Source organism: Camelus bactrianus, chromosome 8, assembly GCF_048773025.1.
Source record: "Camelus bactrianus isolate YW-2024 breed Bactrian camel chromosome 8, ASM4877302v1, whole genome shotgun sequence".
NCBI classification, from domain to species: domain Eukaryota; kingdom Metazoa; phylum Chordata; class Mammalia; order Artiodactyla; family Camelidae; genus Camelus; species Camelus bactrianus.
Window position 1 is genome coordinate 68,534,268 of NC_133546.1, and position 25,162 is coordinate 68,559,429.

General features: G+C 37.6%; 1 protein-coding gene across 1 annotated transcript in view; it reads left to right on the forward strand.

The window, feature by feature from the left end:
* The first annotated feature begins 13,156 nt into the window (after positions 1-13,156).
* Positions 13,157-25,162, forward strand: part of IMPG1 (interphotoreceptor matrix proteoglycan 1) — a 101,384-nt gene continuing 89,378 nt past the window's right edge. Inside the window, exon 1 of the mRNA XM_010972875.3 lies at positions 13,157-13,223. Within this exon, the coding sequence (XP_010971177.3) occupies positions 13,157-13,223 (67 nt within the window). The remainder of the gene's footprint in view (positions 13,224-25,162) is intronic.

The window sequence follows — 25,162 nt, forward strand, 5'->3', positions numbered from 1 at the left end:
AATCTAATACCAATGGCACTATTCACAAAACTTGAAGTATGCATTTTCACATTCATCTTAACAGTACTTTGGGGGCGGGGGAGGGAAACAAAAATCGAAGCAAACAAATGGGACTATATCAAATTAAAAGTCTTTTGCACAGTGGAGGAAACTGTCAACGCAATGAAAAGGCAGCCTATCAAATGGGAGAAGATATTTGCAAATGATATATTTGATAAAAGGTTAATATCTAAAGCATGCAAAGAACTTCTATGACTTTTCATCAAAAAAAAAAAAGCCTGTTTAAAAAAGTGGGCATAGGACCTGAATATACATTTTTTTTTCCCAAAGAAGACAAACAGATGGCCAACAGACACATAAAAAGATGCTCAACATCCCTAATCATCATTGTATTCAAATGCAAATCAAAACCACAACCAGATACCACCTCTCACCAATAAGAATAGCTACCATCCAAAAGACAAGGAATAACAGATGTTGGCTAGGTTATGGAGAAAAGGGAACACTCGTGCTCTGTTGGTGGGACTGTACATTGGTTCAGGCACCATGGAAAGCACTATGGCAGTTCCTCAAGAAATTAAAAATAGAACTGCCATATTATCCAGCAATTCCATCTCTGGGAGTATATTAGAAGGAAACAAAAACACGAATTCAAAAAGATGCATGTACTCCAATGTTCACTGCAGCATGATCTACAATAGCCAGTATATGGAAGCAACTTAAGTGTCCACTGATAGATGAGATATATGTATACATAATATATATATATATATATCACAGTCTCAGCTATGAAAAATAAAATCTCTCCATTTGCAGCAACATGGATGGATCCAGAGGGTATTATGCTAAGAGAAATAAGTCAGATACAGCATGATCTGACTTATATTTAGAATCTACAAAGCAAAACATACAAACAAACAAAACAAAATGAAAACAGACTTACAGATACAGAGAACAAATGGGTGGTTGCCAGAAGGGAGGAGGGAAGCTTTAGGCAAAATAGGTAAAGGAGATTAAGAGATACAAACCGCCAGCTATACAGCATAAGTAATATGGTCAATAATACAGTAATAATTTTGTATGGAGACAGGTGGTTACCAGACTTACCGTGGTGAACATTTCATAACACATGCAAATGTCATATCATTATGGAGTACACCTGAAACTAACATAATCTTGCACATCGACTATATTTCAATTTTTTTTTAATTTTATTGGAACACAGCTGCGCCCATTTGTTTATGGCTGCTTTCACACTGTGAGTAGTTGTGACAGAGACACTGTGACATGAAGCTTGAAGTATTTACTCTCTGACCCTTTACAGAAATAGTCCTCAGACCCTGGCGTACATGTTAGGTGTATCACCGTCATAGTTAAGACTGCTATAAGAAAAAAGTCACCCCAGGTAACGAAGAACCAATTTCCAAGTTCCAAGTAGTTAAGAATTACCAGAGGAAATACAAACCATCTGTAAATTGGAAATAGCCTGTAAGAAGGTTTAATCCTTCCAATTTTAAAGTGAGATAAATGTTTGGTTATCACTCATGCATAAAAGCTAATCTTCATCAACCTTTGGACTGGTGCCAGGGCACAGCGCCTGACAGAACTTATTATAAACAAGTGGTCTAAATGCCTTGCTAGTGCCCCTTATACAGGCAAAAGGCAGAAGTGCCTGGAATAAACTTGTCACTACCACACTGCCTCAATCTGAAATCCACTCCTCTTCCTCCCTCCTTTTGAATCCTGCAGATACATAAGCATGCTTTCATTTGGCATGCGTACATATTTCATGGTTTTTAGGATGCCTGCAAAGTCAAATGCATTGAGGAGAATTATAACAATGCTGGGCTTACAGCAGCGAGTCCATGAAAAGTTTTTGATCAAGTTTTGGGGCCAATTAACACATGCACGCTGCTGCCTCCTGTCTAAGTCATTCTGGAGCGATTTGTCAACAAATAGGCCAAGCACTGCCATGAGCAGTTCTTTTAAAACAGAAGAAGCAGATCCATTTTAATAGCCTAATCTACAGATGTCTCCGGCTGCTGCTCAATTCTGTTTAACCTCGATAAGAGTCTCTTCCAGCTGGATACAAACAACCTGTCAAAACAGCAGCTCAGGAAGAAGGTTCCAGCTCATTAGAACTGTGCTCATCGCCACCTTAAGAAGCTCCTGGAAAAAAATGGAAAGTTAAGCAGGGCAATTGAGGTTCACACACAATAAATCCAGACAGGCAGATTTTTCTAATCTACCGCTCCTAATCTTCACTGGCAAAGGCCACGCTGAGCATTTTTGACTCACTGTTATAAAAGAAAGAAAAAAAAAGTTGTTAAAAGTGTATTTATTCACTCATGAAAACAGCCCTTGATTTTCAAGATTCGGTAATCAATTTTAAATCAAAGAGAAATTTTCAACCAGCCAAGAAGAAAGTCAGCACATTGATATTAGCACATGGAAGAAAAAAATCTGTGGATAAATTCAGATTGAGAAAAAAAAGAAATCAAGGTTGTCTGCCAGTCTGATTTTTAAACACTTGCTTAAGAAAATGTGAAGGAGCTTGGTAGAAGCTTTTTTCTTTAACCTCTCTGGAGTCTAGCAAAAGGCCACATTACATGTTTAATAAAAGTCTAAAGTTTAATGTGCTAGAGAATAAGGCTATAGATTCCAGTAAGCATGGAGCAGGAACACTGCTGTGAGTTCAAAACTATCAGTCTGTCCTTTTTGACTGGGGTGATGAGGAGACCATGAAACCCTGGGGGAACCCTCCACAGCAGACACCCAGTCTGCTCCTATCACTCACAACAGGCATCAAGAGGCCATCATGCTCTTGACTGAAAGCCATGGGGACAGCCAGCTGGTCTCTCAGCCGCCCTCGCCAGTCCTAGTACAGGGCTCTCTGCAGAGACACTGTGCCGGTCTGCATTTTCACTACCACACACTCCCTACCTCGCAAGGCCTGTCTAGAGCTTTGTCCTTGTTTTGCCTGATGTTTCTATTGGCTTCCTGTGACAGGAAACAGAAAAACAGGGGTTAAGCGTATAGCTCTGTGCTGCAGAATGCTGGATCCAAACTTTGGTCCCCTGGCTTACCAGCTATGTGGCCTGGGCCAGCTATGTAACTAGTCTGTGCCTGTTTTTGTTTTTGTCTTGTTTTTATCTGAAAATGGAGAAAACTAGAGTCACCTGCATCAGTGGGCTATCAGAAAAATCAATCTGTAGTCCTCCATTCAACACCCTCTTCCTATTATGGACATTAAGTAACATCCTCTTAAACATCCTGAAATGAAACTCATGGATCATGCTTTCTACCAAGACGTTATTTAAAAAAACAATGCAATGCCTTAACTATATATAATATAAAGAATAAATTTAAAAAAGATAATTTGAAATAATATAATGTGTTTCAATAAGTAAATGCTCAGGCATGATTATTCTAGGAGATAGAATAAACTGCCCCCTCTTTGCTCATCTACGTGGAATCACCATGAATCAGCAGCTACAATAAGCCAGGGGCTGCAAGCAGGGACGTAAGGTCCAAAATAGTGAAAAACTCTTGATGACGTTTCAAACGAAACAAAATACACCAAAGAGTCTAGCAAGAAAAGGACAGAGAAGAGGCCTTTGGACTTGGCGAGATGGAATTTTCTCATGATCTTCACGATCAAACCAATGAAGTGCTAGGGAAAGTAACAGAATAGAGTGTATTAGAGAGAAATGAGATATATGCCATATTTAGGGATAAGGAGACAAAAAACTTTAATTTTGTCCATAAATTCAAACAAACGCCAATGAAACCCTCCCCAGGATTTCATGATCTTGACATAATATTCCTAAAATTCATATGAAAGTACAAAGTGGTAAAAAATGTCTGTGAATACTTTGGAGAACATAGTGGGGGATGCACTCTACCAGATGTCAAGCTTTATTGTAAAGCTGCAGTAAATGGATCTTGTGCTCTTGATGCAGAATTATACAAATAAACCATTGAACCAATGAAATGACAGAGATCTAGGAAATAGGATAAGATAGAGGTGGCATTACAAAGCAGGAGGTGGGGGAGGGTATAGCTCAAGTGGTAGAGTGCATGCTTAGCATGCACTAGGTCCTGGGTTCAATTCCCAGTACATCCATTATAAATAAATAAACAAATAAACTTAATAATCCCCCCAAAAAAACAAAAAATGGTATTTTTTTAAACAAAATAATAGCTTAGCCATAAAACAAAGTCAAGGACCTTTAGTTCCTCTTGAAGGCTATAAATAAAATTCTGAACCATATCCTTGAGTTGTTCCGTTGTTGTTTTGTGAAACCCCCAACCAGTGGAAGACGTTAACTGTATGTTGACCACCCAGTGGAAACCCTAGACCTGCTGGAGACAAAACTGATACTTGAGATCCCTGAAGCAACACGCTTTTATCTCACTATCAACCAACCAAAGAATTGTACATGAGCTGGTCAGGCACCCTGGAACCCATACTTCTAATCCTGCCTTTAAAATTCTTTCGCTGAAAGCCACTGGGGAGTTAGGGTCTTTTGAGCATAAGCTGCCCATTCTCCTTGCTTGGTCCCACACTGGACGCCTTGCAATAAACACTGAACTTTCCTTCACCACAACCCAATGACAGTACTAGACTGGCTTTAATGGGTGCAGCATAGCAGACCCAAGTTTGGTCCAGTAACAATATCACGTGTAATACTTTTAAGAAAACGAAATAGTCTACCACATTTTCCTGTAAGCAACATGTTTTATTAAAGAGGCTCTTAAACAGAAATTATTTTCATAACTTGAAATTATTGCTTTTTCTCCTGGAGAAATGAACACTAATGTTTCATAACAGGGCTAGAAACATCAGTATAAGAAAGAAAGTATTTTGTTAGCACATAACAGCTTTTCAGCCCATGTAAATGAATATTAGAAATATTTATATACATATATTCTAAGTCCTCATATCATTTTTCCTAGATGTGTTTATTTAAAGGTAGACTCGTCTTTCATCAAGTTCATTTCTCATTTTCAGATGCACTGTTCTGAGTAAGATTACACCAATTTGATGATTCTAATCTTCTTCAGATATCACCAAAATAATCTGTAGTTAAAGATGAAAGCTGAAAACCAATTACTCTATACTACCCTGTGAATTATCCCAAAAGTAATATTAAAGGAAAATTTTTGACGTATGAAGCCACAATGATAAACAGAATAAGAAAGGACATAACAGTAATAAAATTCTAGGATGTCTGCAGCAGGTAAAGCGAGTAGGTGATTTGAACCAATCCTCCTGCTGAAAAAAATGTAGAAAAGCTGGATGAATATAGAATCATCTGGTTGAAGAAAGTGGAGCATTAACAAATACTGAAGCATCACCAGAATGGAGATTTACAAGAGGTCAGGATCAAAACAAGCAACCTTAGTTTGAGGGGACCACTTTTGCCCCAAAGCGTTTGCCAGTCAGCGAGAAACACGGAGGCTGAAGAGTGCTTTTGAAAACCTCTTGGTAAGAAGGGGACAAAAATTGGGATTCAGGCCATAGTAGAACCCTGGGAAACTCTGAAGGGCTGCATTCTAAGAACAAAGGTGAACACCGAGTACAGCCCAGCTTCTGTGCAGTCTAGAAAATCTCCAACTCAGAAACTGTATTAAGCTGATCTTGGATTGCTAGTAATCCCCCATGCTTAGAAGCAGCAAAGGAAAATCCTCTCTGGAAGGAGATATCCTAGGCTTCAAATTTTTTCTATAAAATTCCTTTTTTCTATTTCTAATAAACTTTTTATTTTATAATAAATTTAGACTTAGAGATAAATTGTGAAGATATTTGAGAATTCCCATATACCCCTATGGGAACACAGTTTCCCCTAATACTAACATCTTCCATTATTACAGTACATTTTTTACATTTAATGAACCAATATTGATACCTGAAGCCCATTAACTATAGCTCATATTTTATTCAGATTTTCCCAGTTCTTTTTTTTTTTTTTAATTTTAACTTAATACCCTTTCTGATTCCAGGAACCCATCCAGGATTCCACATTACATTTAGTTGCCATGTCTCCTTAGGCAAATCTTGGCTGTGACGGTTTCTCAGATTTTCCCTCTTTTTTATGAACTTGACAGTTTTGGGGAGAACCTGTCAGGCACTTTGAAGACTGTCCAATTGAGATTTTTCTCTGATGTTCTTCTCTTAATTGGATCGGGGTTATCGGTTTTTTTGGAGGAAGACCACAGAGGTAAAGTGCCGTTCCCATCTACCTTATGAAGGAAGCACGTTGTCAACGTGACCACCTTGTCGATGTTGACTTAATCAAAGATTACGTCTGTCAGGATTCCCCACTGCAGAGTTACTCTTTTCTCCCCTCCATGTTGTACTGCTTAGAAGGAAGTCACTATGCACAGGGCACACTTGAGGAGCGGGAGTTATGCTCCACTTCCTGGAGAGTGGAGTTATCTACATGAATTGTTTGGAATTGCTCTGCCTGTGATGTTCGTCTATTCCCCCCATTTAAGTATTCACGTAACAGTTTATCCTTATCAGTATAGACCTGTGGATATTTATTTCACACTTTATGTTATAATCCAAAACTACTTTACTTTATTCCTCAAATTGCTTCAGTTTCGGCCATTGGGAGCTCTTTTGGTTGGCTCCTGTGTCCCTTTGACATACCCCGACCAGTGTGCAGGGTTTGGGGTTTTGTTTTATTTCAGTGTTTCCTTGCTTTCTGGCACTACAAGATGCTTCAGGTACATCTTGTATTCTTCCTGCCCCTGTTTTATTTTGTTGCTATTGTTTGTTTGATTGTTTGGGGGGGGGGGGGTTATTAGGTTTATTTATTTATTTATTTATTTTTAGAGGAGGTACTGGGAATTGAAACCAGAACCCTGTGCATACTAAGCATGCACTCTACGACTTGAGCTATACCCTCCTCCCATTTGGGTGTCTTTTAAATCATGTTTTAGAATCAACCATTTCTCCAAAGAGTCTTGGTTTATTTTAGTGAAGATCTGGGTGCTAAGTGTGCTTGTCACTAGTGGGATGTCATTGCTTCTAGGATCTTTCAGCTGTTAAAGAAAGGAAATACATGTATACAAACCAGGACATAGACACAGATCCATAAATATACATAACATATATAATTAATTAATATCTATTTATGTCTTATGTATGAATTAATATATCTTTTTCTATCTGTGTAAAACAAAACATGGGTTCATATCAATGTCTCCAACTCTGCTCCATGAACACATGGATTGTTTTTGCCTCCTCCCTTTGCTTGTCTATAGCTGCCACTCCAGCGGTAGGAGAACTGGTTCCCACCCTCTGTCACCCATTTACTTACCTGTCCAGTTGCAGCGTGCGTGCTGGCGCTGCTTCAGAATTGTCAGCTCCTACCCCCGTGGGAAACAACTTGTTTCCAGAGTACACTGCTTACATACAGCTCCTCTTGCCTTTAGTCTGACAGGCTCAACTTATTTCCAAAGTTATTTAGGTCAGATTCTCCCCCACCTCCTTTAGTAAGATTGTTTTATACATTTTTCATAAGGCTGGATTCTCTTGTCACAGCCTGTACTGTCACAATTAGCAAATTAGTTAGGTGCTACCTAAAGAATGTTTTTTTAATTTATATGCTTTCAGTTTTACTCCCCTGCTGTGAAGTTCTATGGGTTCTGAAAAACGCATATTGTCGTGATTACAGAGTTACACCAAGTAGTTTCATGCCCCAACCCCCTCTGCTCCCCTGTTCACAGCACACACACCCCAAAATGCCAACAACTGTTCCACCTGTTTGCCTTTTCTGCAGTGTCATGTAAATGGAATGACACAGTATGTAGTCTTTTCATGCTGGCTTCCTTAACCTAGCAATGGGCAATTGAGATTCATCTGTGCCTTTGCATGGCATGATAGTTCATACCTTCTTATTGCTAATAGTATTCTTTTGTGTATGCACAGTTTATTAATTCACCTACCAAAGAACATCTTGCATATGTTTTAAAAAACTGTCAAACTGTCTTCTAAAGGGCCTGTGCCAATTTGCACTCCTGCCAGTATTGAATGAGAGTTCCTGTTGCTCCACATCTTTGCCAGCAATTGGTATTGTCTATTTTTTTTTAATTTTAGTTATTCTAATAAGTATGTAGTGGTATCTCATTGATGTTTCCTAATGTCAAGTGTTAATGAGCATCTTTTCATATGCTTATTTGCCATCTGTGTATCATGCTTGGTGAGGAGTCTTGTTCAGATCTTTGGCTCATTGTTAATGGAGTTGTTAGGTTTTCTTACTGTTGAGTTTTAATCTTTCCTTGTGTAGCTTGGATACATTTCCTTTATCAGAAATGTGTTTCGTGAATGTTTTCTCCCAGTGTATGGCTTATCTTTCATTTTGTTTACAATCTCTCTAGCAGAGCAGAAGTTTTTCATTTTAATAAAATCCAACCAATTTTTTTTTGCTTTCATGGATCATGCTCTTGTACCTAAAATCTCATCACCAAGCCTTAGGTCAAAAAGACTTTCTTCTATATTTTCTTCTAGAATTTTTATGCATTTTTAATTTATGTGTATGATTCATTTTTACTTCATTTCTGTGTAAGGTGTAATGTTTGTGTCCGGATCCATTTTTTTTGTTTGTTTTTAATAGGTTGTTTTCTTGGGTGGTGAGGGGGTAAAATGGCACCATTTGTTGAAAAGACAATTCTTTATCCATTGAATTGCTTTTACACCTTTGTCAAAAATCAATCAACTGTATTTGTGTGGGCCCTTCTGGGCTCTTTAGTCTGTTCCATTGACCTTTGTGTGTATTTATTCATCAACACCATACTGTCCTGCTAACTGTAGTACAAACTCTTAAAATATAATGTCTGGCTTACAATAAGAAAAAAATAACCACTTATACCAGGAGAAAAGATAATAACAAATTTTTAAAAAACAAAAACAATAAAATCAATACCCAGAGCTCCAGAATTTGGAATTATCAAACCATTCTCACTATATTCAATGAGATAAAAGACAAGATTAAAAATTTCAACACAGAGGCATAAACTGTTTTTAAAAATGATGACACAGACTTGAAAAAGAACCAAATGGAAATCCCAGACCTGAAAAGCACAGAAATTAAAATTAAGAAGAATACATTATATCCAGCTGAAGAGAAAACAGTGAAATGAAAGATGAATCAATATAATGAAAGCAAGAGGGAGGGAAAGGATTGGAAAAACATGAGCATCTGAAATATACAGATTTTATACAAAAGTGGAACATCAGAACATTAGGGAAAATAATGGTGGTGGGACAAGCAAAAGTAAGCAACAGTGCTTACAGATGTGTAATAAGTGGTAAAAAATATTATGAAAAGCAATTAATTGATTACCATAGAAATCAATAATGGTGATTATATTTAATGGGGAAAAAATGCTTGAATTTGTGAGTAGGACCATGGATCCTTCTGAGGTGCTATTAATATTCTCTGTTTTTACTTGTATGTTACCAGGGTGTTCACTTCATAATAATTTTATTGAACTGAACACGCAGGTGTAAGCAAATTTTTATACCATGAAGAGATGGTGGCAGACCTAGAAAGACAAATCTTAAACTGGCAGCAGAGAACGCTCAGAAACAATCTAATTTACATATATTTTTTTAAAAGACATGCCAGGTACTTCTGGAAATGGGGGCAAACTAATGGAAGGATTGGGTTAAAAATAGAAGGATGAACTGAAATACCTAATCATCACTTAGAACTCCAGATCCCCTCCCCCATTCCATTCATTTCTGTCACTGCCGTTCGGCCCCCCAACAAAAGGCTGAAGCTTTATTTTCTGGACAGAGTAAAGCATTCTCTGGACTATTAAATATTTGGCAGATTTGAGAGTGAGGGTACTTCTCTGAAAATAGGAAGATCAAATTAAAATACACACGAGAATATTAAGACCCAAACCGCAGACCTCTTCCTTAGCTCATATACTGATATATTGAGAGTCAGTCTATATCCTAAAATCAAGAGATCAGGAGTCTTCTCTGGGAGATGTGACCACCTGAGGAGAAAATATTTCAAGATATTGAAAGAAGGGCTGCCAGATGCAGCAAATAAAAATATAGATTGCCCAGTTAAAATTGAATCTTAGGTAAACAAATAATTTTATAGTATGTCGCATGCAATACTTGTGACATATTTATACTAAAAAATTATTTTTATCTTAAGTTTAACTGGGAATCCTGTATTTTATCTGGCAACACTAAGAAGGAAGTATCCCAGACAGATCAATCTACAGTGAAGATCACAGTTGACAAGTTCTAATAATATGCGCAGAACTATCAGTCGCCTATTAACAGACTTAAACATAAGGAGTTAAAGACCCAGTTCAAGAATGCCACCATCCAAGTAATATGGATTCCAGAAAGAGACAACACAGAAAATAAAAGACGAAAACTAGATACCTGAAGGAGATTTGTAGTAACTGAAGGACATGAATACCTGGATTAAAGGTCCTCTAAGTGCCCCCATACAATGTATTAAAATAGACCCATAACCAGAAAGATTACCACACATTATTGGAGCAGTGGAGACAAAGAAAAGCTTATAGAAGTTTCTGGAGAGGAAAAGATCTTACACAAAGAATCAAAAACATAGTTCAGGGTTTGCAGATACGAACTTCTGTATTTAAGACGGATAAACAGCAAGGTCCTACTGTACAGCACCAGGAACTATATTCAATACTTTGTAATAGCCCATAATTTTTAAAAATACAGAAAGGAATATATTCATGTATAACTGAATTACTATGCTGTACACCAGAAATTAACACAACATTGTAAACTGACTATATTTCAGTTAAAAAAAAGAACCAAGAAAAAACAGACTTCAGATTTCAGTAGCACAGGAAGCTAGAAGACAATGCATTAATTAATGTCTTCAATAATCTGTGAATGTTATTTCCAGTCTAGAATTCTCCCTCCAGTTGTCTTAGTTCTTGCAGGCTGCTGTAACAGAGTACTAGAAACTGAGTGGCTTATAAGCAACAGGATATGTTTCTGACAGTTCTGAGCTGGGAAGTCCAAGATCAAGGTGCAGGCATATTCAGCGTCTAGTGAGAACCTGCCTCCCGGTCCATAGAGAGCAGTCTTCTTGCCGTGTCCTCACATGGAGGAAACAGCAAGGGGTCTCTCGGATGCCTCTTTTATTAGGGCAGTAATCCCATTCAAGAGGGCTTCACCTTCATGACCCAAGTCGTCTCCCAAAGGCCCCACTTCCAAATACCATCATGTTGGGGTTAGTTTTCAACATATGAATTTTGGGAGGACACACACCTTTGGTCTATAGCACTGACCAAACTAGCACTCAAATATGAGGATAGATGGAAGCCATTTTCCAACCTACAAGATCTCAAGTTTATCTACTGTGAACTTCCTCTCAATAATCTACAGAAGCATGTGCTCTGCTACAACGAGAGATTAGGTTAAGAAAGAAGGCAACATGAGATTTGGAAACCATGAGATCAGACACAAGAGAGGTGAAGGAAACCCCAGGGTGGTTGTGAAAGGAGTTCCCCAGATCACTGCTGTGAACAATAACAAGAAATGAAAAAATACAGCTTGGAAGAGGCTAGAAAGCTCTGGGGAAGACGGCCCATCTGAAGTGTTTAACCATACGAGAATGAAATTTACATATCTGGGGTAATGCTTGGAGATATTTAATTGCTTTGTATGCAGAAAACTTAGGTAAGAAAAAGTGAGACCATTGCAAAAGTCATCAGAGAGGGTACTGGTTAAGAGTACAGGCTCCTGCACCAGACTCTTTGGGTTCAAATCCTGGCTCTGCCACATCTACTTTAGCTTCCTCAAATATAAAACAGAGATAATAGAACTTCCCTCAGAGCTTTGTATTGAGGAATACATGGATAATCTACAGAAATCCCTAAGAACAGTGTGTATCACAATATAAGCGCTCAGTATACGTTAGTAATTAAAGTTACTCCATGGCTCAGCTATATGCAGCATGTAAACAGTCATAATAATATAAAATTGAATATTCAATAAATGGAAAATACAATAAAACTGAGACAGATGGAGGATAGGTACATGTTTTTGAGGGTGGGGAAGGTGGGGGGAAGGAGATATTCTCAATATTTATTATTTGATAATGCCTGAAAGTGAAAAAAAAGTAGTATTAGACACATGGTATATTTAAAGGTACGAATGAGAATACTAGAACTGGCTTAAAGAATTAAAAGTGTTCAAGATGTGCAGACACTAACTACTATACATAACATGGATAAAAAACAAATTTCTTCTGTGTAGCACAGGGAACTACATTCAATATCTTATAGTAACCTATAATGAAAAAGAATATGAAAACAATTATCTGTATGTATACGTATGACTGAAACATTACACTGTACACCAGAAATTAACACATTGTAACTATACTTCAATTAAAAAATAAAGTGGTTGCCTTTGAATGGAGGTATGGCACCAAGATTTTTCTCAAACTTCATAGAACTATTTGACTCGATACATTCTGCACATGCATAACAAATTTTAAACATTTAAACCAGACTTCAAACAAACCAAAAAGGTCACCTGCATGTAACGCCAGAAAGCAAGCAATTTACAAAGCAGTACGTTTCTATGAGAGTGGAGACAGCTTTGCTATCTCCGGAGATCAACATATCGAATAAGCACCTACTTCCAGGAATAGCAATTAAGCTCTTTCGATGGCTGTTCCTTGTGCCTGTCATTTTGGAAAACATTTGACCCTAACTGTCAGCCTTCTTCTGCATTTTGGCAGGACTTCCCCCAGCTCTCTGTGTCACTGTAACAGGTGAATAAGAGAAAAAGCATTCTTTCTGTCTCTGGACACTTGTTTTTAGTGGCATTCAGGGTCCTGGAGCTGGGCTGACAGATGCTCTTCCAGAAGGTTAATGAGATAAAGGTTCCTCCAGCTGGCCCCTAAGCAGAGATTACACCTGAGGGGAAGATAAGGAGATTATTCCAGGAACAGGCACTGCCTCGTGTTCTTCATAAATTAGCACCCTCATAAAGGTAAACCAGGAAGGTTGTCCTCACTCAGCTGATGTAAATATTTAATTTTTTTTAATATTTGTCATTTTATTTTTTTAAATGAGATTTGGGGCTGTTCTGTGATTATTAGCAGAATTACCAGTGCACAGAATGTATTTGGAAACTAGAAGGGTTATTTTTGTTCTATGGATTTTTCTCCAAGTTCAAGGAAACAGAGGTAAGTCGCTTAAATATTTATTTTTTTTTAAATCACTTATATATGAAATCTATTTACACAGGTGAACGTTCAAAATTAAGAAAGCCACCACTGTATCTCAGAGGCCTCCTTTGTGGTAGGCCCTGAGTAAATATTGATTGATTAATTGATTAAATAATTGTCGGAAATGGTTTTCACTTGATTGACTATTTACTGCATAATCTTATGGGCAATTTATGTTAACAAAATAGGAGAGATGACTGCATCATATTTACTTTTATGAAACATTGAAAACAAATTTGTATCATTCATATCAATAACATTAGTAGGTCCATGAAAAAATGAAATTAGTACTTTATCATTTATGATCAGACAAAAAATGTGTTTCTTACCATCTCATAGTTAACTCATGTGTTGCTTTCTGTTAGAAAATAGCAAATGTGCTTTATCTTCAGAGCTCATGATGACACCAACTCAGAAACTTTGTTGCTTGTGAAACTGTATGCCCGAAAGAACTGCGTGTTCTTATGGCAGATCTTCAAGTGAACCTAAAACTAAAGCAAGCCACAAAACAGGCGTGTTTAAGAAAAATAGTGTATTAAAAATAACCTGTTAAAGAAAGCTTCAACTTTTTAAGTATCAGCCTGATTATTATAACATACTTTATCTTTTTAAAACATTTGAAATCAACAGTATTCGGTTCATCTTTAAGGATGACATAGCTTTGGACAATTAACCTTTTAATTGAAGCTTTGGTTTTAAAATGCCCATAGAAAAGTAAAACACATAGTTGGTTGCATTTAAGTCAAAAAATAACTCATAAATGTTTTATATGAAACATTTTAGAGGTTGCATTTGGAGGGAGAAGAAAATTTCTGGAAAAGATTACATAAAAATTCCTTTTATCTTTTACTATCTATAAATATAATAAATGAAGCAAACATTTACTTAACTTCCCTTTCAATTGTCAATTTTATATCAATGTTTACGTTTATAAAAACATTTTAATTAGAAACAAATGATGGGATTCCAGTATATTCTGAGCTTAACCTACTAAAGCAAACCAGTTTGTTTCAGAAACATGACCGGGCAAATCAGCTTTGGGTTTTGTCAATTTGTTTGCTTAATTATGTTAGCTAACATAACTATTTTTTTCTATTTTCATATGTTATTTATCAGCTATTACAAACAATTACAAATAGCATAACTAAAGGTAAAAAGTTAAATGAAATAAGCCCACCAAAAACTACAACTTGTTATATGCATTATAACTGCATAATAAAAAATCTTTACTTGTTTACTGGTTTGGGGCTTTTTATTCTGTAAGAATCTCAGATCTGTGAATTTCTGTTAATCATCAATTAATTAGTGAGATCTATGTTAATTAGAGTTTATGTACTTTCGCCAGACTGGTTTTCCAGTTGAGACTAATTAACCATCATGAGTGTATTTACATAGAAAACACTTTTGAGAGAGAGACGAGTTCAATTCAATACAACCAGCTGTTGAGCATAACCATGGGGTTTAAAGTCAAGAATTTCTTTTTAAAAAATTATTGATTATTTTAAAAAATCAAAAGATATAAAAAATTACTCATAGTACACTTGTCCAGACACAGTCTATACGAGCACCGCCATACGTTTCCTCAGTCTTTTTTCTATGCTTCTTTAATGTTTACACGATTGCAGCTCTACTGCACACAATTTTATATGAGGCTTTGTGAAGATCTGTTACATCATGTGAGTGTTCTACGTTGCTAGCTAGTTTTGACAAGCATCATTCTACTGGCTGCATAATGTTCCTTTCAGTTGATATCTCATGATTAGCTTTTCCTTAATACTCAACAAAAGAGACATAGTTTCTAATTATTTTATTATGAATAACATTGCAATGAACATCTTTGTGCATAAGCTTCTCTCAGTATTTAAGATGCCTAGAATAAATTCACTAAAGTAAAATTATTGAGTCAAAGCAATATAAATGGTTTTATGGTATTTGGTTCATATTACCAAATTTCTTCTCAAAAGGTTTCCTGTGCCCGTAGGTAATTTTTCCCAATTTGAGTCCACAAGCAGAGTGTTTGCCATGTACCCAACATGGAATAGTAAGAGATTCAGAGACATGCCAATATTTCAAAAGCTTTCCTTTGAGTTTTGCAGATTCTGAATGTAGTTTTTCCATTGATACATAAAAACAAAATGGTTTTGATTTCAAAACATTCATTAGGTAAAACTGTTTAGTGCAATGAAAGACAGTTCAATAATTTCAAAGAACATTCACTTCATCAAGATACCAGGACACCTCTCTTCGGTATTCCTAAATGGGATGCTGGTTACATCTGATGCGCACAGCAGTGCTTTATTCTCTTACCTTTCCATTTCACATAAATAATTTCACCTAGTTGCTTGTGACATTCTGATGTGTGAGGGAAAGTTGAAGAGAGACATTCCACCCTTAGCAAGCCCTAAAATGGAAATGGTGTTTATCAGAGCGTGGGCTTTTTGCATTGCGTTTGGTTATACTAAGTGAAACCTTTAACTAAGTTATTATTAGTTCACGAAGGTAGGGTGACTATTTTAGTAGCTGTGAAATGTCAGGAAATTTGCATTTGAAGACTTCCCAGTTCTCGCTGATCCTTTACTACTGGGATATGCTCTCATTTCATAAAATTACCCAGGCAGGTATTTTCCCTCATTGCGGCTCCGTGAACAGAGAACGTGGCTTCATTTGTATACCTGAGATAGCTCCCAATGACAGTCACACTAATTTTGCAGATCTTTTTTTTTTTTTCATCTCTGCTATGGTCTCAGAACAGCGTAATTGAAAAGCTCCAAGGCAGACTTTTTAGTTCCATTATATCTGAGAAAAGATGTCCTTAAAATCGAAGACTTGTAAACTTTGTGTCCAACTAAACAAATTGTGGCAGTGCACTTATTAGATTATATACCTTGAAAAGAAAAAGCAGTTGCTGCCTTGGGACCCTTCCATGCTTATTTTGCTGATCCCACTAAAGGACTATTACATGTGTGAGCTAATTAGGATGCACTGACATGACATTTTGCTTTCTTGGCCATTTCTGTCAATCATGAGCTTGCAGCCACCTTAAATATCAACTTTATTTACACGCCAACCCTCTCTGAAAATTCAGATCTTGTGTACGTTTGGTGCCTCAGTCATGTTCACAGATGTTATGCTGTTACAAAATAATCCATATGAGGCGACAGAGTTTGTTTTTCACAGTAATCTCTAGGTTTATATTATGATTCAGGTGGAAATGGCCATGATAAAAGTCCTGACCCCATCACTGTACTGTGAAGTTCCAAGCTTGAGGGCACCTGAGGTCTCCATCCACGCTACCTGTCCTTGCTTCAGGGCAGGAAAGGCACTTGTGCAGCTGTGGGGAGGGAACTGGTTACACCACCCCTTGGAAGACCGAAGCAGCTGGTTGAAAGGAAGGAGAGCTTCTGATCTCAATGTGAATTTTCAATCTTCCAAAGTGGACAGTTTTCAGCAACCACTGGGTCTGAGTTCACTGTCTGAGAGTGAGAGACAGTGTCACTGCGATTTTAGCCTCACAAATCAAGAGCGCCAAGTCAGATAGAACCATTTTAATAAGGGAGGAGGGGTGTGCTTTTTGCTCTGGGTCCGAGGCAACCTGCCTGCTGAAGCTCATCCTACAATGAGTTGATATGGCTGACTGGCAGAGCCACGGTAATGAGAATGCACATATGGAAATGCTGGTGTCAGATCTGAGCTGCAGCATGGATCGCTCTAACCATTTACTGAGAATGTACTCCCGTGGCTGCACCTCTCTTCTGGCCACAGTGCATGTGAGCAGAATATGAAAGAGTTACAGAGCAGTGATGAAAACTTCTAAGCTTGTGGCTGTATTCAGTAGATAATAAATATTCTCCCAGTGAGGTTCAGTCACTCCTAAGGAAACAGTGTCTTTCCGTGTGCCTTGTAAAGTCATCATAATTCATTCCAGTTTGGTTTTCTCCATTCAGCCACCTTTAGTCCCCGCTAATTTCATAATTGCCCCTACAGCAGAAGGGTTAAAGGAAACTAAACCAAAAGAAATTTTCTAGAGAAAAGTCAGTACCTCAAAATTAATGACTATTTCTGCTTCAGAGATCCTTTAACTTCATACAGAAAATAACATATTTAGGGCTAATTTGTCTTTCTTAAGGCTCCTGCTGCGTTTATGAACAAACACAAGTTACATTTAATTAAGCCCAACTCTGAAACCCAAGGGCACTATTTCCAAACAACCATTCAGACCTGATCCAAATGCTTTGCAGATAGCAATCATATTAACAATCCTTTAGCGTAATGTTGTATTTTTCTTATAAAAGCTCAAACAAGTTTTAATTAATCTTATTTCTTAAGATTTCACTGGTTGGTTGACAATGTGCTCATTCCTGGTCAGGAACCTAAGGCAGAGAATATTAAATAATGTTCCTAAATATCATTTGAGGTGGGAAGGTTAGAACCAGAACTGGGATTTGAGCTGTACCCAGTCCTATCTTACATCTACTTAGTCTGTTGATCAGTTGAATAATATTATGGGTGCAATTATTATGGTTTTTACTATTAATTCAAAAGCCCCCTTTCCTCTGCTAACAGCACCAGATGATTGCCAGTTCCGGGTCATCTCTAAGGTCTCTGTGTGTGACTGAGCTCAGGATAGCTGGCCACATCCTTCAGCTCTACCCTAACAATGGAAGAACCAAGTTTAGAGTCTATTACTCAAGAAGAAAGAAGTGTGACATTATGAACTCTTCAGAGAAGTAGAGTTGTTCATTCCTGGTGCGATTTTTAGGTGGCTTATATAAGGTCGTGTCATGTATCTAAAGGCAGTACCCAGCCTACTGGGTGTGATTAGAGACGGAGGGAAAGCCTCTTCTGAACCAAAATTACCTCTCTATCAGAACGCTGATATTTCACCTCTAGGTCTGCAGGGTTTTCAAGCTCGAGATGTGCAGCTCTGAAACACCCCTTTTTAGTCATTGCTCCTTCTGCTATGGAATGTGATTTTCACTCTCATGAGAACACCCGAGCCCCTCAGCCCTTCCCAGTTTCTCCGGCTCTGCAGCCCATCCAGGCCTCCGGGTTCTACGCATTGATCCAAGGTCCTGAGCCTCTCTCAGTGGTCTTATTAGCACAATAAAAACCTCGGTCCCTGATCTTCTGCCCCACATGCTTGGTTAAACCCACTTTGAGAAACTTCAGCTTCACTTCTCCACTCTCATTTCTGAGCTACCAAGTGTCATTAGAGAGGGCCAAACAAACGGGGTGCTTTTATGAAACAAGTTCATGCACGGAAACCTTCATCGGACCCTCCACACTATTGCACACTCATACTCATCTCTGATTCCCTCACCTGGTCCCCCACTGCTTTCCAAAGAGCCCCTTTCTCCTCAAACCTCAGCCTGATTCTCCCTCATTCACAAAAGGGGACAGTTAAGTGCCAAAGCTTTCATTCAGTCCAGCACACAGCTGCACAGAAGAGTTCCCTCACTTACTAGCTACGTGACCTGGGAAGACTGCTGGGTCTCATACATCTCTCCATCTTATGGTTTCTCACCTATAAAATGGGAATAATAATAGTAGTGTCTGCCTCTTGGGGCTTTGATGAGAAGAGGTGAAAGAATGTTTAGGAAGCGCTCAGTGAGATATCTACTACAAAAATGCTCGATAAACACCAGCTCCTAAGATGACAACGATGACCATCACCACGACCATCACCACCTCCCCCTCCATACTGAGAACAGCAAGGTCATTTGATTCCATTTGACATTTCTTCTTTCCACCTCAAAGCTTCTCTGCATCTATCCCAATGCTTTTCATTCTCTCTTGTTTCAGAAAGAACAAAAAGATGTCCTATCTTTGCTAGTGTTGTAACACTGGGGCTCCAGCATTAAAGGTTCTGATTTAATTTGTCTGGAGCGGGATCCAAGTTGTTAAGGAGGTTAAAAGTAAAATCATCTCTACCCACAATAAGCAATTAAGGGATACACAAAACAAGTAGATGTAAAATATGGTATCAGAAACAATCATCGTGAGGGGAGGAGAATACAAATGCAGAGTTTTTAAAATGGAGAGGTCAGCAACTCAAAACACTCTATGCAAAAAACTTATGGTACCTAAAACCAAAAATCTGTAACAGATAGACACATGAAAAGAAAAAGGAATCCAAACCCAACACTAAAGATAGTCATCAAATCATAAGAGAAGAGAACAAAGGAAGAAAGGGGGGAAAAAAAGACTTACAAAAACAAATCCAAAATAATTTTAAAAATGGTAATAAGAACAAGCTGGAAAGATTGTTAAAGTTCTCCAGGTGACCCTTCCCGGCTGCCAGGCTTGAGAAGCATGATTTATTGCCCTTCTGGAAAGATATGATAAGTGGGTCATTATATTATGAGCCACTAGAGGATTTGTTTTATTCTCCTTTTTCTTCTTAGTAAATGTTATATTATAAATATACTTCCAGTTTGGAAGGGGCGGTCTCTTTGTTTAATAAGGTTGATAGGATGATTTGTATAATCATTCCCTTCATAATGTTTCTTTTTTTAACTCTCCTACATAAACATCCCTTTGCATATTCAAGCATAAAGAGGTTAAAGGAATATTCTGAAAAAGCTGCAGAGTGTTCTAATACACACTGTTAAAAACCAGCTAGGTGCTTCCTGAGGGCAGGAACCAGATCCATCTCGTTCTCTGTAACACCAGCACCCCCTTGCTGGCATAAACCACTCTGCTTCCTGCATTGTGTCTCACTGCACACTGTCACCTTCTATCTCTAAAGTCAGGGATCTCAGTGTCATCTAAGACATCTGTCTTCCTCTTCTTCATATCTAATGTGTCATCAAATCCTGTCAAGCATGTGCTGATAAACATCTAGCAACTATCTTTTTGAGGGGTAGAAATCCATATTCAAAGTGTTTGCTGTGGGGAGGGTATAGTTCAAGCGGTAGAGCGCATGCTTAGCATGCACGAGGTCCGGGGTTCAATCCCCAGTACCGCCTCCAAATATAAATAAACGAATAAACCTAATTACCTCCCCCTCATAAAATAAGCAAAAAAAAAAAAAAGTGTTTGCCAGTATCAATAGTGTAAATAAAGACTCCTGAGATGGCCAATTTCAAACTACCAATGCAGTATCTTCTAAAGGGGACGTGAACAACTGGCTGTCAGGAACCCAATCCAGTGTGAGCCTGGTCCAGCATATCTGCACATCATCAGCTTGAGTGAGCAGATGCTTCTTTAACCCAGCTTTACCCTTCATCCTCATTGTATGGGACCATGTGTAACAGTCTCCTCTGACTTCTCCATTTCCTAAACCCATGAGAACTAGTCAGTGGGTGGCAAATCCTGTCCATGCTAGCTTAGAAATATTCCTGTATTTCTCTAGATTTAACTAGCCTTGCTATCCTTTGTACACCACCTTCCTCTGCTGGACAAAAAAAAAAAAAAAAAAAAAAAAAAAAGGATAAGGAAAGAACAGAACTTCCAAAGTCTCCCTGATGCCTTCAAAATAAAATCCAATCATTTCATCTGAGGGTCCTTACGATCTGCCTGCATCTTCCTTCCAGCCTTACCTGCAGCAACTGCATGAGTCCCCGCCATGGCAGGTCTCACTGCTTCTGCAGATCTCCTTACTTAATAAATACACATCAAGAATGTACAAAGCATATCTGTGGTATCTAGAGAATAATAATAAAATGCTCACGTCCCAAATTAAATAATAAAACATGAATAGTATCTTAGAAGACCCCTGTCTGTCCTGCCAGGATCTCTTCCCCTTTCATATCCTGAATCTTGAGTTCATCACGTCATTGTTTGCCACTGGTGTTTCCGTCTATAGATGTGTTCTCTAAATAACATATTTCTTGGTTTTGTCTGTTTATAGCATTTCTATAAATAACATCATTCGATATGTGTTCTCTGATGACTTAGTTCTTTGGCTCAACGTTGTGTTTTTAAGAGTCAGCCACGTTGTTGCGTATGGCAGACCCTGAGGCAAAAGTTTCCCTGCTCCTCTTCATTGGCAGGTGCATTGTCAGGGACCCAGGAGGAATAGAAAATGAGGAGTGAGGCAGTGAAAGAGAGAGAAACAACAAAAAGATGCTTTACGAAACTGGCCACCACTTGGTATCAAGGGCAACCAATTGACTGATGTCAAGGAACTGTCTTCAGAGACTACAGGATCTCCAGACTGTCCACGAGGTTGGGAGCCTGGGGGGTAACTGGACAAAGTTCATAAGCTATCCCCTCAAAAGTTCACCTCAAAGGACATTAACTTCCCTACACTTCCAGTGCGCAGTCCCTGGACAGCGGGAGGGTCTCTGTGCTTCTCGCACCTCAGCAGCCACAAAAGATTCTGGGGCAGGAGCAAACAGACACCAGGGCACAGCCATGAAGCAGGGAGCGGTGTCTCCTGTACTGGGTCAGAGGCTGTGAAGAGTCAGTCTGAGAGGTGAAGCTAAGAGGGCCTGACATGATGCATGAGAGGCCTCTGAGACATACTGAGGAACAGACACACCTCCGTGCTTGCGTTCTCCTGTTGATGGGTTTTTGCATTGCATACAACCCTGGACAGGCGTCCCCAGCGAGCCCCCTGGTGCTCATAGCAGGCAGGACTCTCTCCAGTCTCTAGGACTTTCTCCCTCTACTGAGTTGGAGAGAAATGGTCGTATCATGAAGAATGCATATTTTCAGTTTGACCAGGTGACACCAATCTCTCTCCCCAAGTGTTCATGTCATTTTGAGTGAGAATCCCTTTTATTCCAAATCCCCATCCATGCTCGTATTGCCTGACATATTATTTTTTTAGTCTGCATGGGGGTGAAATAGTATCCCATTGGGGTTTTAATTTGCATTTCTCTGATTACTAATGAACCATCTTTTCATATAATTTGGGTCTTTTGTGCTTTCTCTTCTAGAAAATGCTTGAACAAGAATTTTGCCCCTTTTTTTCGTTGGGATGTATGTCTTTTCTTATTGATTTAGAGCATTCTTTGAAAGTTGTGGATGCCAATCCTTTTGCAGTTATATTACCTTTCAAATACCTTCTCCCAATTTGTACCTTTATCTTCTTACTCTCTTAATGGTAGCCTTTGATGGACACACATTCTTAATTTGAATGTAGTTGAGTTATCAGCTTTTAACTTCATGGTTTGTGGGGCATTTGTTACTTTAAAAATCCTTCCCATCTTAAAGTTACAAAAATATCCTCCTATATTGTCTGATAAACGTAGTATAGTTTCATTTTTCATATTTAATCCACTAGAATTTATTTTGTGTGTATAGCAGGAAAATAAAAAATATGGATAATCAATTGTCTTAGCACCATTCAGTAAATAGTTTCTCCTTTTCTCTCTGCCCTGTGATATCTCTTCCGTCATGAACATGGGTTTGTTCATTTCACTATCCCTGAGCCCTTACCACATTGCTTTAATTATTACAAGTTTATTATAATCTTGAAATCTTGTAAATCTTGTTTCCTTGACTTTGTTCTCTTTCTACAGGAGTGTCTACTACTCTTGTCCCTCCACTCTTCCATCATACGTTCTAAAATTAGCTCACCAAGTTCCACAAAAATACCTTATTGAGGCTGGATCGGAATTGTGTTGAATCCATAGACCAATTTGGGGGGAATTGATACCTTTATAATGTTAAGTCTTTTTACCCGAGAACATGGACTATCTCTCCTTTTATTAGTACCTTACAATAAAGTTGTGTAATTATTTTTAAAGGGCTTGCACATGGTGGACCTATCCCTAGCTTCTTAATATTAATTGTGACCATGTAAACGGCATTCTCATTCCATTTTCTATGTAGGAAAGGAATTGGTTTTTTGTCCTGTACCTTTGCTGAATGAGCTTAATTCTGAAAATTCACTAGCAATTCTTTGGAGTTTTCTGCTTAAAAATTATATCATTTATGAATTTTTTTAAAATTTGAGTTCTTCCTTTTCAGGCTTTGTATCTTTTCTCTTTTTATATTTCCTTACTGCCCTTCATAGGCCGTCCAATGTAGTGTTAAAGTAAACTGGTGATCGCCTGCATCCCTTCCTTGTTACTGATCTTAGAGGGAATGCTTTCACAGCCCAGCGTTAAGTACGATGTTTGTTTTAGACTTCATTCTGTTTTTGAAAATTCCCTGTATCAAGTTTTTTTTAAAAAGTCCTTTCCATTCCTAAGAGTTTTTTTTTTTAATTGAAGTATAGTCAGTTTACAATGTTGTGTCAATTTCTGGTGTACAGCATAATGCTTCAGTCATACATATACATACATATATTCCTTTTCATGTTCTTTTTCATTATAGGCTACTATGAGATATTGAATATGGTCCCCTGTGCTCTACAGCATAAACTTGTTGTTTATCTATTTTATATATAGTAGTCAGTATCTGCAAATCTCTAACTCTCAGTTTATCCCTTCCCTCTCCCTTCTCTCCAGTAACCATAAGCTTGTTTTCTATCTCTGTGAGTCTGTTTCTGTTTTGTGTCATTTTTCACAAATATCCTCATTTGTATCTTTTTTTTTTTTTAAGATTCCACATATAAGTGATATCATATGGTATTTTTCTTTCTCTTTCTGGCTTACTTCACTTAGAATGACAATCTCCCGGTCCATCCATGTTGCTGCAAATGGCATTATTTTATTCTTTTTTATGCAGAGTAGTATTCCATTGTATAAATATACCACAGCCTTTTTATCCAGTCATTTGTCGATGGACATTTAGGTTGTTTCCATATCTTGGCTATTGTAAATAGTGTTTCTATGAACACTGGGGTGCATGTATCTTTTTGAATTAAAGTTCCCTCTGAATATATGCCCAGGAGTGGAACTGTTAGATCATATGGTAAGTCTATTTTTAGTATCTTTTGAGGAATCTCCATACTGTTTTCCATAATGGCTGCACCAAACTACATTCCCATCAACAGTTGTAAGAGGGTTCTCTTGTCTTCATATCTTCTCCAGCATTTATCATTTGTGGACTTTTTAATGATGGCCATTCTGAATGATGTAAGAATAAATATAGAAATGTATTGTGTACTTCTTCTATATCTACTGAGATTGCCAAGTGGTTCTTCTCCTTTGATTCATTAATGTGAAAAATTACCTTAATCAGTTTTTAAATATTAAGCCAGCCCTCCATTCCTGAGATAAATTCAACTTGGTCATGACCGTTATTCACACATTACTGGATTCCATTTGCTAATATTTTATTTCAAATTGTTATGTTTAATTCTTAAGCAAGATTAAACCATGATTTTTTTCTCATACTTTCCTTGTCAAGTTTGTAAGAGTTTAAATGAAAATAAAGTTATTTTTTCCTTAAGTGTTTGATAGAACTCTCCAGTGAAGCTAAAAAGTTATGTTAATGGAAGGATATTTGACTATTGACTCAATTTTTTTTAAGTTATAATACTCATTAGATTTCCTGCCTCTTCATATATTCATTTTGGTAGGCTTTATATTTCTAGAACTTATCCATTTCACATAAAATTTCAAATTTATTGACAAAACATTATTCATATCCTCTTGCTAAGTTTTTCATGTCTTTAGAAAACATAAGGATGTCCTTATTTTCAATCCTGGTAGTAATTAACTGTCTTCTCTTTCTTTTTTTTTTTTAACATTTTTTTATTGATTTATAATCATTTTACAATGTTGTGTCAAAGCCACTATGGAAAACAGTATGGAGATTCATCAAAACACTAGGAATAGACTTACCATATGACCCAGGAATCCCACTCCTGGGCTTGTATCCAGAAGGAACGCTACTTTAGGATGTCTTCTCTTTCTAACTTGATCAATGTTGTTTTTTGGTTTTGGTATTAGTATTTTCAAAAGGAAAAAGTTTTGGCTTTTATATTTCTTTTTCTTCTCTTTTATGTTATTATCCTCTTTTTTATACTTTATTAATCTCTACTCTTACTTTTTTCT